This window comes from Tasmannia lanceolata, unplaced genomic scaffold (genome assembly GCF_043159265.1).
Source record: "Tasmannia lanceolata isolate RefF3 unplaced genomic scaffold, GAP_Taslan_0.1 ptg000015l, whole genome shotgun sequence".
Taxonomy (NCBI): Eukaryota; Viridiplantae; Streptophyta; class Magnoliopsida; order Canellales; family Winteraceae; genus Tasmannia; species Tasmannia lanceolata.
In genome coordinates, this window is record NW_027518692.1 from 40,222,062 (window position 1) to 40,235,503 (window position 13,442).

A 13,442-nucleotide genomic window follows, 5' to 3' on the forward strand; every position below is an offset into this window, starting at 1 on the left:
CAAGTACAATTTCTAGCCATTTACATTTTTTTTTTGTGGACTGAGGTAAATTTATACATATAATAACTAGCATAGAAGGGGAACTGCAATATCAGTAGAGACGGATGTCTACATAGAAAAATTCCATATTTTGCTCTGGCATCAAGTAATTTTGGAGCTGTGTGGATGTATCTGGAAAATTTGCTAGAAGCGTAGGTGGCTGTTAGGCTCTTTCCTAACAGCCACTCTGGGCCCGTATTTGCCATGCGGACATGATCGACTGTTTTGATCCGATTACGAGCACAACTCCGGCCCATTAGCCATTGGCCATCAAGCTTGATGGATTTGATCTATTAAGACTTGTTAGGATGATCCTAATCCTAGGATAATTCTAATCCATCATGCCTTGTTAGGGTCTTTGCCGGAAAATCTAAACCATTTATTTTGAAGCCCTTAGTCATATGGATGGAATGTCCATTTGGCATGGGATCATGTGGAGGATTCAATCCGAAGTGGATCCGTTTACACCACAAATCCGCTGTTGTTAGCTTTTGGAGAGATACAACAGCCTATAACTGCTATTTATAAAAGTGAAAATAAAGAGGGACTTGCCATTATCAAACCAGGTCTATATGTAATTTCCAGAATTTTTTTTCAAAGATGAAATCCAAGGTGAAACTTAGCGTGGTGTGTCTAGAAAGATAATCTAAATTCTAAAACTGTTAATTACATTACGAAAGTTCAATTTCAGTATGATTTTTAAATGTTACAAAAATAACTTTCTAAATAATTACAAAAAAAAATAAAAGAGGAACGCTAAACTGAAGGGCGCCCCTATTGGACCATCCCATCATAGAGAATTTATTATTCCTTTAATTTTATACTTTTCGGTGTCAATAGAAATGCACTTTGCTGAGATGGTCTAAGGGGGGCGCCCTTGTAGCTGTTTTTTTTTTTTTTTTGGCAAGGGCACCCTTCACTTTAGCATTCCTCCAAAAAATATGAAGGGCACGTTCCTATATTTGCCATCCTCCATTCGGATGCTACATTGGATCTTGTGAGTTGTGACTACGTCTGACTCATGATCTAAAATAACTGTGGATCTTAGGATATGGGTCCAATGGACACGATTCGGATCCAACTGCAATTTGGGAATTCACTGCTGTCATATAAATGTTTCCCAAACTGATCTTTATATAAATGGTAACAGTAGTGGAATTGAACAAGTAGACTGTTCATACGTTAGCAAAATACTTTCTATTTTTTTGGCTTTCTTTTTAGTAAAAAATTTTCTCTTCTTTATTTTTAGCTAATAGTCCATAAAGAAAGTCAAGGCTCCCACAATATAGGAAACATGGGTGCTTCTCACAGCTTATAAAACCCTTCAAACTCTAGAATTTCTCTATTCTCCTTTCTTGCTCTATGGTTTTCTGATTTTACTGAGGAAGAGAAAGAAATCATTCTCATGGCTGTGTTTTCTTCTATCAGGGTTATAATTTTAGGATGGATTTTCTCCTTACTGATTCTTACACTAGTTCCCGCCAATTCTCAACCGGCATGTTCTTCCCTCACATTTTCAAACGACAGAGTTTTCAAATCCTGTAATGACCTACCGACCTTCGGAGCTTCAATCCATTGGAATTATATTCCTGCCACTTCTTCCCTGAATCTTGCCTTTGTCGCCCCTCCCGCCGATCCAAATGGCTGGATTGCATGGGGCATAAACCCTTCACAAACAGGCATGGTTGGAACCCAAGCCCTGATCGCATTCCATAATCCCAATGGAGAGATGAAGGTTGATACCTTCAAAATAAATTCTTACCAGGAGGTTATTCCATCCGACATCGATTTTGCTGTCTCTAACAAAGAAGCGGAGTTCGACGGCATGATGATGAGAATCTTCGCGACGCTTACATTGCCGAAGGGCATGACGACAGTCAATGAGGTTGTTACAATTGTGTTTTCCTTATTTAGATGATTTCCCTTACAACTAGATTTTCATATTTCCATGGGTTCCCATAAATAAATTAATTATTTGGTGCCCCTACAAAAGTAATGCCCTTGATATTTGATCCAAAGACAGCCCAACCTCTTAAAAAGTGGGCTGCCGTTGGATCAAATATGCGTGAAGTCCAACATTAGGCTTTGGAGGTCGAGTTTCTTCGAATTAACTCATCGTTTTCTTCTTTTTTTCTCCCTATTCTATCATTCTTCTTCATTCTTTTCTTTTCTTTTCTTTGTTTTGGTAGGTAAGCTGGGGGACCCCAGCTTCTTTATTTTCTGTTTTGATAGAATTGTGTTCTATTACAGGTCTGGCAAGTCGGAAGTGCGATGAATGGAGATTCAATTCCGGCGAAGCATGCGATGGCGCGGGCGAATGTCCAGTCCATGGGACTGCTCAATTTAGTAGGAGGACCTGGTGACGGAGGACAATTACCGGGCGAAGGAGGACAAGGACCAAGCGGCGGAGGACAGCAAGGACCTGGTGACGGAGGACAATCACCGGGCAATGGAAGACAAGGACCTGGCGACGGAAGACAAGGGCCAAGCGATGGAGGACAAGTCCCAGGCGATGGAGGACAAGTGCCTGGTGGCGGAGGACAAGAACCGGGCAACGGAGGACAAGGGCCGGGTGATGGAGGGCAAGTACCGGGAAATGGAGGACAAGTACCGGGTGGCGGAGGACAAAGACCTGGCGACGGAGGGCAAGGACCGGGCAACGGAGGACAATTTCCAGGCGATGGAGGACAAGGGCCGGGTTTTGGCGGTGGACAAGTACCGGGCAATGGAGGACAAGTACCGGGTTGTGGCGGGGATGGACCGGGTGGTGGAGGAGGACCGGGCTACGGAGGAGAGATACCGCCGGATCGTCTTCCTCCACCTTCTCCTACTACTTCAGACTCAGGCTCTAATATTCCATCTTTAGCCTCCTCCCTTTCTGCCTCTTACTTCATGTTTTTGTTTGGAACAGTCGTTCTTACTCTCTTACGTAGCCGCATCTAATGGTAGTAACGTCTGGCGGTAGCAATAGAAGAAGTTGCTCTATTGGTTTTCTTCTTTGCTCTTCTTTCTCTGTCTTACTTAGCATCCAATTTAATTCATTATTAAATGCAGTATATCAATGGTTATTATTGTTTTTTAATGGAATTTCGTGAAAAGAAGTGATATAGTATATCATTTTGTTACTTGAGATTTTGATTATTAATGCAGCATATCTATTGTCTTTTTAATGCCTTTTAATGGTTTTCTTCAGAAGAAAATATGTACTCACCCCCTTTTCTTCCTCAGACCACCTATACTAGTGTATTTATGCTACTCGTTTTACACTACAAGGGTGGTAGACCAATGAAGAAAAGGGTTGAGATTTTGATTATTGATACTGTATATCAGTGGCTGTTATAAGCTTTTTTAATAGAATTTCTTCAAAAGAAGTGAAATATTCGTCCCCTTTTCTTCACCGGGCCACCCCACTCTAGTGTATTTATACTACTCTTTCTACAACTTCTAGCCATATACCTTATTTGCCGCATGAATTGTACACTAAGGCCATTTTTGTCAACCATGATTTTTGTTCATGGAATATTAATTTGCCAAGTGGTGAGGGGTAGAAAGAGTAGGAGAGGGAGAGAATTTGAGAGGGTAGGAGTGAGGAGAATATGCTAAGTGGCTGAAAAATAGGAAACATAAATATCTATTTGAAGTTTTTCATTTCCCTGTTTTTCAGCCACTTCCTAATTCTCACCCTCTCCTCGCTCATGCTCTCTCAATTCTCTCCCCCTCCCACCCTCCTTGCCGCTTTCCTACCACTAGATAAACCAATATTCCATGGAAAAATTTTCATGGCTGCAAAACATGGCCTAAAAGATCTTCTGAACTTTCTTATTGAGATAAAGAAATTAATGAGATTTTCAAATTAATTGATGCAGAGCCACATTGAGTATAAGATAGAGAATATGCATGGAATGAAAAGCGGAGGAGTATTGTTTGTCACTTTCGATAGGGTTTTTTAAGGTTACAAAAATACCCATACTTTATAATGAATCCTATTTATACCATCTTGAGTCGCATTCATCACTACCCTGCCATAATACTCAAAAACATTAAGTTAGCAAATATTGGGTCATGGATTTACCTCTACCTCTCTCTCTCTCTCTCTCTCTCTCTCTCTCTCTCTCTCTCTCTCTCTCTCTCTCTCTCTCTCTCTGTTAGGATGGTGCTAGAAGGGGGTGCCGATGGATCCGACAGTGGAGCCGGAAGCATTGCCGCGTTCCATGTGGCAGAGCTGACGGAGCTTGGTGGGGACATACCAAATGGCGAGGCGGGGATGGGCGTTAAAGATGGCATCAATGTCCCATCCTTGTCGTGCCGCCATGGATACAAGAGGCTTGTAACAGGCCTGTCTCCATGCCCCAACATTCTCTCCCCTCTCTTTAAACGCTCTCCGCAATGCGTTCGAAGCCTCCTCATCGAGACAGTGCAGGGCGTAGCAGTGGACGTAGTGCCTCATCTTTGGCTTGTTAATGTAGGTTGCACCGGCTTTCTTGGCATACCTGAATACCTGATTAGTCACCTGTAAGTGCACAAAAATAAACCAATTACACTTATAAATTAGGTCTTCATAGTAAAATTTCGAATTTGTACAACAATACCAAAAGTAACATTTGTTGAAGTATAAATGATTAAAGAACACCAACTCCAACAGCTTAAGCTTTTGGAGTAACTGATAGTTTCACATGGTTTCGTTCCTACGTAGGTTAGCATATATTTCAAAAAATACAATGATGCCCACCTTTTTCCAAGATCCAACCCATTCAGTTGTTGGGGCCCAATGTTACCGGACTGCGCCTCAGAACTCAAGCGCATTGGATGATCCTAATCCTAACCTCTAATAAGTAGATAAACTACACCATATATAAATATGTACAGATCGAGCAAGTAGGATTATCCAATGGAGTTGATTTTCACGGTACATTGTGTTCAGGTCCTAATAACTGAAAAGTTTAGATCATTGAACTAGAGGGCCCAGTCTATTTACATAAAATATGTGACCTACGTACAAATCGACATAACATATATTTAATAGAAAATTCACTGGGGCCTACCTTATTCCAATATCCAGATCGTTCATTAGTAGGGCCCTAAAGTAAATAGGCCTTTTCTCAAAAATCAATTCCATAGTATGATCATAACTCTCCAGTCTGTAGAGGCTGATTGGTGGGTTTGGATCATCCTAGGAAAATGATTTTATTAGCTAGCCCTATTGACGGTGGGGCCCAACAAATGAACGGTGTAGATCTTTGAAATAAGTGGGCCCAAGTGATTTTTTTTTATAAAAAAAAAACACTTTTTAAGGTGTCCACCTTCTTCAAAGATCTAAGCCATTTATCGTTGGGCCCCATGGAAGGTTCCTAGCTGTAGTGAGGTTGTACCGGTTGTGGCTGCACACTGTAAAGGGGGGGCAACTTTATCAGCCCCCTCAATAGATATACAGAAATGTATGATATTTAATATATATACAAAGAAATGTAAGGTATTTAATCTATACACTTTATTTTAGAGCAATGCTAAATTCGCACCCCCAAAGCGTAAAAGTTTGCCACATAATTCCCGTTAAAGGGGAGCGAATTATCCTACAGGGGGTGTGAATTTATCATCGCCCTTATTTTATAAGGTATTTTATATACCTAAAGAGGAATTTAAATGTATAAGATATTTAATAACTATTAAGAAATTTACATTTCTAAAACATTGGAAGGAATATTTACCAATATACATAACAAGCATTAAATACCTTAGAGAAATATATTTCTTTATATACCTTTCATTTTCGAGCAGTAGCTTTAAAATTATGGAAAAAATATTCCAGGGGAAAAATTCTATCAAATGGGGGGGGGAAATCCAAGGACATGGTTTTAACTGAGTGAATGATTTGTACCTTGGTGGGGCATTTCTCACCCCTCTCCTTAGCAAGGTTCTGGACCTGAATCAAAAAATCTCGGCACTGCTCGTAGAGATGGAAGAGGTAATCAAGGCCGTTCTTTTTGCCACGTGCCACCTCCCCTGGCTCAGTTACGATAAACGGATGCTCCCGCTGCCTCTCACATCCTCCCTCCTCAGCTTCGTCATCTTCATCATCTTCTCCCATCATGGCCGCCTTCCTCCGCCGCTGCTGAGGCTTCTTCCTCTCCCCCACCGCCTCCCACACTACTCCCCCACCACTCCCTGCCGCCTCCTTCTCTTGTTGCACCGGCTCCTCAGATAACCCTAAAAAAATTAATGATCACGAAGACATTAATTATGTGTCTAAGTATAAATGATTAAATAACACCAACAGCTTAAGCTTTTGGTGTAATTGGTTGTTTCACATGGTATTAGAGCAACGGGCAAAAGCTCTCATATCTCTTATCTAATAAATGCATCCCTTTCAGAAGAAGTCGGAGTTTTGTTGCACGTAAAACAACCAAGCTTTTAGAGTAATTGGTTGTTTCACATGATATCAGAGCAACAATTCCGGGTTGAAAACTCAGAACTCTTCTGCATATTATAAGTCCACGTGTAGGGCCAACCCAAAAACAGAGGGGAGCCGCGTGAGGGAGAGTGTTAAAGTATAAATCATTAAATAACACCAACTCCAACAGATTAAACTTTTGGAGTAATTGGTTGTTTCGCATTATGGGACAAGAAAATTAATGAATTGTTTCAAAGCGTAGATGCAAGCCAAAGCAAACCCTAGTAGACTCGTGATTACCCGGTCGAAGTGGATGAGTACTCGGCAGGACAAAATGTGGACTCAGACAAGGACGCGATCAATCTAAAAGGGAATCACGCGATCAATCTAAAAGGGAATCGACACAAGGGGAGACCAAGATGGCGGGGTGGAGATTTGAAACTATGAGAAAATGCAGTTTTTTGCATGTGCAAAGCTGCAAATAAAAGGTGTTGATATTATTAATGGGAAATGTTATCCGCACTGCTGTATTTTCATGAGGGCACTCCTCACTTTGTTAAAAGTACGGTATGGCTCGCACCATAGGATGATCCAAACCGTCCATTAGATGGGCCACAGCCTAAATAGGTTGTGCCCCAAAAATTATTTCCACAGGTTCATCCTAACCCTCCGATCTATAGAGGGTTCGGATCAACCCTATAACATTCAGATCGGAGGGTTAGGATTAACCTATGGAAATGAATTTTGGGGCACAAACTACTTAGGTTGTGGTCCATCTAATGGACGGTTTAGATCATCCTATGGTGCGGTCCATACCGTACTTTTAATAAAGTGAGGAGTGCCCTCATCAAAATACAGTAGTGCTGATAACATTTCCCTTATTAATCTGTACAAATTGCAACTAATATCTTACAACAGCAACAACAAGAACAACAACGTACAATTCCCACTGAATTGTACAAGATGGTGAGGGAGAACAAATTTGCACTACTGATATTGGCACTACCACATTTTGATAATCGCACATACTGACCTTGTCTTTTATTATATAACCAGCTGTCAAAAGTTGTTACAATTCCCAAGAGCTCTCAAAAGCCAGTCAAATAAGAAAAGAAAAGGAGACTCTGTGCAACTAAGAAAACATGGTAGTGCTAATATCAGATCCTAAATTTGAGAGGGATGTAAATATCATTCAGAAAAAAACAGAAAATAAAAAATGAGAAATGATATCAGCACAACCACTGTCAAAACGTTATTACAGTTACCAAAAAGCTCTCACAAGCCGATTAAAAGACGAAATGACAAGCTAGAACCGTGCAAGTGACAAACTGTGGTTGTGCTGATATCATTTCCCTAAAAAAATAAAAAGCCACTGAAATATTAAAAAAGCAAAGGAAAAATTGCGAATGGGGGACACCAAAATACAAGAATTGCCAACGGGGGACACTCTTTTGGAAAATTATTAGAGGGGTCGAAAACGGAATTTGTGGAAAAACCTGACGAAAATGTGCCTAGGTGTTATCAAGTCTAAAAAGGGGTTATGAACCGGTTAACAGTTCTAAACATGATTTAAAACCCTAACCTAAAGAGGGTTATCATATCTCGCCCCGGGGTATCAAGTTCTCAATATAGGGTTATTGAGCCTCAAGGTGTTATCAAGACTATGAACTTGATAATCCCTTTTCACGTACGTGATAACCCCTTCTAGACTTGATGGCTCCTATTTAGACTTTGATAACCCTACCTGTATTTTGGTCCCACCTCCTTCATAATTTTTTAAGAGCAGGTCCGTTGACAATTCTCGTATTCTGGTGTCCCCCGTTCACAAAACTTGGCTACGCAACGTTGCTCATCAGGTTCCTGCGCAACGCATTAAAATACTATAAAAGCAGGGGGTGTGGCAATATCAATTCCACAGTCTGATGTTTGATATTTCCACACCCGCTGTTTCCTCTTTAATTATTTTAGGCCGTTGCGCAGGAACCTGTTCCTCCAGCGCACCGTTGCCCAGCCGCAGCCGCAGCCAAGTTTTGTACAACTCTCAAATGCAAAAAATAAAAAAATAACAAAATAAAAGGAAAACATAGAAAAGACAAAAGTGTTGGATTTTCTCTCTTTCTTTCTGTAGATTCGAATAGACAGAAGAAGAGTGCCTGATACCTGGCACGACAATAGCAGGCTAGCTCGGTTGAACAATCGTAGCACAGAGCGCAGTTTAGCAAAAGAAAAGCGTACGAGGCTAACCTATATCGGAGAAGATACATAGTGACAAACTCTTCTTCCTACCAGGCTCATGCAAAACTTGTGCGCTCGTGGATCATGTTAGCATATACTAATACAAAACTATAACGTGCGCCGTGGGTCCTACCTTCTTGTGAGAGGGCATCGTTGCCGTCGGAGGATATAATATGGTGTCGCCGGACGGCGTCTCTCTCGTCAAGTCGCCGGCGTTCAGCACGGACGGCGGCTTTGATGCCGTACCTTTCTCCGACGAGTAGGTCCCACCGGAAAATATGGGAGAGGGTTGTCATCATTTCATCTATTTCTTCGTCCTTCATGTCTAATAGAGTGCTCACAGTAAACCCTAGCTCCGCCATTTTTGCCACCGTGAAGTAGCGAATCCCGTACGGCTGGAAAAAATCCTCTAGACCTCCGAGCTCTCTCGGCCGGCAAAGTGCTTGTGGTGGGACCACCGGGCCCACCATCCGAGCTGGAACCGGAGGTGGGGCAGGCCCGCGTGGGTCCCACTTGAGGAGGCTCACGGAGAATGGGTCCGGATCCATGGAGTCTGAGTCTCTCTCTCTCTGTCTCTGTGATCGGATGCTCTCGCGTTTTAAGAAATCTTCTGCTGGTTCAAGTTCTTTTAAGCCGACTCGTTTGGATATTTACTGATTTGCCCTTGGTCTGTCGTATGATAACAATACCCTCTCTCTGGTTGCCGGTTAGTACTGCTGCTTTTAAACCGACAGATTCCAGATTACTAATAATTGAGTTTTTTTTACAGCCTCTGTTCACTATAATCCTTTCCTTTTCTTTTCGGGTGACATGGCAGAAGGGAAAGAAATGAAGAGGAAAAGGCTTCGTATTCCATGGAAAGCATCTTTCTGATATATTTAATCGGAAAGCAAATCTCAAGTGAAAAAAGTCAATTTCCACGTCATTTTTAGCCTTTAAATAAGAAAGTCCACATCTGATAATCATTTTCCCTGAAAAAGAAGTGAACACAGAAATTCTGTCTTATCAAGGCCTTGTCAGGGAAAAAAGAGACTGTTTTTCAGGAAAAACAGCACCAGGGAAAAGAAGTGAACAGAGGAAATGTTATCAGCGAGACAGCACTACTGCTTTTTGATGAGGGCACTCCTCACTTTATTAAAAATACAGTATGGCCCGCACCGTAGAATGATCCAAACCGTCCATTAGATGTGCCCCACAAACCATTTCCATAGGTTGATCCTAACCCTCTAATGTTCAAATCTGAAGGTTAGGATCAATCTATGGAAATGATTTTTTGTGCACAACCTATTTAGGCTGTGGCCCATCTAAATGTAAGTTTTGGATCATCCTATGGTGCAGGCGATACCGTACTTTTAATAAAGTGAGGAGCGACCCCTTCAAAATACCGTAGTGCTGATAACATTTCACTTTTTATATGGTGTAAGCTTCTATGGTCCTTTAATTTTCAAAAAGTACTGTACGGCTTACACCATAGGATGATCCAAACTGTCAATTTGATGGCCCACAATGTAAATAGGTTGTGCCCAAAAAATTCATTTCCATATGATGAACCTAGCCTTACGATCTACTGAAGAACTGCATATTAAGGAAACCTCAATAGATCTAAGGGTTTGGGTCACCTATGGAAATGGTAATGATTTTCGAGGCCCAACGTATTTACGTTATGGGCTCATTAAATGGACGGTTTGGATTATCCAAAGGGGTAAGCTGTACAATTCTTTTTGAGAAATATTGGACTTTACAGGCTTACACCATATAAAATTGCACTAAATTTATGTTAAATATCTGATAAGTCACTTAAAAAAAAAAAAAAAACTGAATTTATATTTAACACACTAGTTAGGTACTTAGGTTACGAGTTTTCAATTGGTGTAAGCCCTTATAGTACAGTACTTTTAAAAGTATTGTATGGCCCAAACTATGGATGATCTAAACCGTCCATTTGATGTGCCACAATGTAAATAAGCTGTGCCCAAAAAATCATTACCATAGATTGATCCTAGCCCTCCGATCTATAGAGGAACTGCATTTTATAGAAACCTATATAGATCGGAGGGCTGTGATCATCATATGGAAATGATTGTGGCACACAACTTATTTACGTTGTGGCCCATAAAATGGACGGTTTGGATCATCCTATGGTTTGTGCTTTTTGAAAAATACTAGACTATGTAGGGTTACACCATATAAAATGTCATCGTGGTAGATACACCCCTTTTAGAGTCACTTTGGGATCATTTTAGGTCCCACATGTGGACATTTATGTATAATCTAGACTGTTAATCTTCCATTACATCAATAGGCAATTCTTTACCTATGTTAATATGTTTGGATTGCCGGAATCTTAAATCAAATTCGGCATCCTATTCTACTTCTCTATTTAATAATCGGAAAAATTAAAAAATTCTAATAAAAATTTCATTCCTCGTGGGGCAGAATTAGGATACCACTTATCGGGTGGGAAACGTATTCTCACAATTTTTTTCTTTTTTATTCTACCCTGGGAAGAAGAGGCGGGCGAATATATCATTACCCAAGGAATAATTCCACCTCTCTCTCTCTCTCTCTCTCTCTCTCTCTCTCTCTCTCTCTCTCTCTCTCTCTCTCTCTCTCTCTCTCTCTCTCTCTTATCTTCAGTGTCGCGATCATTGCTACTCTGCTTCGTGTGAGCAGACAGGGTGATGAGTTTACTAAAATACCCTTCAGTTTTCTTCAACGACGAATATACTTCGTAACCGTTGTCGACAGGGAAAATGATTTCAGCGCTCCAATGTTTTGATAAACATGAGCTCCACAAGTTTGTCGTGTAGTATTTAAGGGCTTCAAGAGCTTTCTGAGATCCGTAATATTCCTCTGACAACCATTTAAATACTACACGACAAAAGTTGAAGCGCATGTTCAAAACATTAGAGCGCAGAAATCATTTTCATAACCGGCTTTTATTTTCCCAAATTACTAAAACACCCTTTGAAGCGGGAAATGGTTTAGCTCCTAGAGAAATTAGAGTTGCCTGCAAAACGAGATCTAGTGGTTTTGGACTCCAATCGGTTGTCACAATCTCAAACGAATAGGCCCATAATTTTGACTCCAATAGTCAGCTTTGCACTTGAAATCAATTCTTATAATGTGAAACAAGGCGGACCCAAGTTATCCAAAGCATATGTTTAACATAGGGTGGCAAAACCCGACCACATCGACCCGCCCAAAAACAGCCCAGGTTGGGTTTAGAAATCATGGGTTGGATTTAAAGAAAAAACCCCAAAACTCGGCCCGGCTCTGACTTTCTTAAATATGTCTTGAATAACATGCAAATTATTTTCTAATATATTGAGAAGAGTGTTCCTACATGATCGAGTAGATAAGTTATCTACTCCGTCGGCTTAAAACACAGTGAGGGTCCACATTTTTTGGGTGATGCAAATCATTCATTTGATGAGTGTTCACATAGATAGGGTGTGACAAAAAAATCAGCTCCATAGGATCCTCTTAACCTTTCGATTTGTGGAGGTTTAAATGAACGGGTATAAACCTTCACAAATCTGTCCATTTTTTTTACCTCCACAGTACACGAGGGTTATGATGATCCTATGGAGCTGATTTTTTGGGCAATCCCTATCTATGTGAAGACCTATCAAATGAATGGTTTGGATCACCCAAACAATGTGGGACCACTGTATTTTAAGCCGACGCAGTAGATAACTTATCTACACGATCCTGTAGGAACACTTTTCTCATTGACATAATTATTTTCAATGGGCTAATCATGTTGTGATGTGAAAAAAAAATAGTTTCTTTCTTAAATTTATACACTTGATGATATAAATTCAGAGATTTTAAGCATGAAATTTGTCGCTTTCTACAGTCTTTGAAATTAGTCATTATCCTACACTAAATAATAAAAACCCGACCGAACCAACCTAAGAAACTATCTTGGGTAGGGTTGAGTGTATGGATCTAGTGTTTTTTTTCAAAGAAAACTAAACACGACCTCACCCGATCCGAGATAATTTCTCAGGTAGGGTAGGGTTATGGAAAACCCGACCCTAGTCTAACAGTCTAATGAGCCTCGCTTTGAATCTCCAAATGCCCAATGGCATTGCTTAAACTCTGTTTTACCGTTAAATCCACAACCAATTTTTTTACCACTTGAAACGAGTCTTCTATTTACCTCCTAAATGGAAAATAGGGAAAATGGCATTTTGGGATAGGTGGAAATGCCTACATTTTTGGGTTGGCAAAACGAGCCCTCCAGGAAAAACAAGAGACAAATTTCATATTCCCTTGCATTAAGGTGGCAGGAGTACTAAAGGCAAATAGAATGGAGCAGGGCTAATCTTGTGATTTTACAATTTTGTTTCTTCTTCAATGTTATTTATATTTCTCAGTCCTGTAAATGCAGGAAAGTGCAGTTGCTCAGTTTATGAAGAAAACAGCTGCTAAGAAATTGTACTTTCCATGACTCGTTAGAATTTCTTTTTCTTTTTTTCATCTTATTTCTAATTTCTTTGTCTTTTTCTTCTTTTTTCTCAAGTTATTAATGAGGCTGTCAATATTCCCTAGGCTCGGTTCAGTTGAGTTTACTTATGGTGGGAAGGAAACGGAAAACACTTCATTTTCCATGCTAAGCTCCAAATTTGAATTCAATTTGGGTTCCAATAAAAGTGATGTGTCGCAGTGTTTTCTTAGGCTCCATCTTCTACTTCACTTCATACAGAAGTTTTTAACAAACCTAAACTAACAGTGTCATTGCCCCCGTAGATTGTCATCTTACCTATTTTTG

General features: G+C 40.4%; 2 protein-coding genes across 2 annotated transcripts; one reads left to right on the forward strand and one right to left on the reverse strand.

Moving 5' to 3' along the window:
• The first annotated feature begins 1,591 nt into the window (after positions 1-1,591).
• LOC143846757 (uncharacterized) lies at positions 1,592-3,169 on the forward strand. Its single transcript, XM_077355310.1, has 2 exons — positions 1,592-1,924; positions 2,290-3,169. The coding sequence occupies exons 1-2, from the start codon at positions 1,721-1,723 to the stop codon at positions 2,980-2,982; spliced, it is 897 nt and encodes a 298-aa protein (XP_077211425.1). The 5' UTR covers positions 1,592-1,720; the 3' UTR covers positions 2,983-3,169.
• A 990-nt stretch (positions 3,170-4,159) lies between these two features.
• Positions 4,160-9,240, reverse strand: LFY (floral meristem identity control protein LEAFY (LFY)). Its single transcript, XM_077354860.1, has 3 exons — positions 8,796-9,240; positions 5,915-6,243; positions 4,160-4,549 (listed from the first exon to the last, which is right to left on the reverse strand). Exons 1-3 carry the CDS (start codon positions 9,208-9,210, stop codon positions 4,196-4,198), a joined length of 1,098 nt encoding a protein of 365 aa, XP_077210975.1. The 5' UTR covers positions 9,211-9,240; the 3' UTR covers positions 4,160-4,195.
• Between the last annotated feature and the right edge of the window lie 4,202 nt (positions 9,241-13,442).

Excerpts from the sequence above, each read along its gene's own strand:
- LOC143846757 (XM_077355310.1), top strand. The coding sequence starts at position 1,721 with ATGGTTGGAACCCAAGCCCTGATCGCATTCCATAATCCCAATGGAGAG. Across the intron at positions 1,925-2,289 it reads GCATGACGACAGTCAATGAG|GTCTGGCAAGTCGGAAGTGC; the intron begins GTTGTTACAATT and ends GTTCTATTACAG.
- LFY (XM_077354860.1), bottom strand. The coding sequence starts at position 9,210 with ATGGATCCGGACCCATTCTCCGTGAGCCTCCTCAAGTGGGACCCACGC. Across the intron at positions 6,244-8,795 it reads CGATGCCCTCTCACAAGAAG|GGTTATCTGAGGAGCCGGTG; the intron begins GTAGGACCCACG and ends TAATTTTTTTAG. Across the intron at positions 4,550-5,914 it reads GTGAGAAATGCCCCACCAAG|GTGACTAATCAGGTATTCAG; the intron begins GTACAAATCATT and ends GTGCACTTACAG.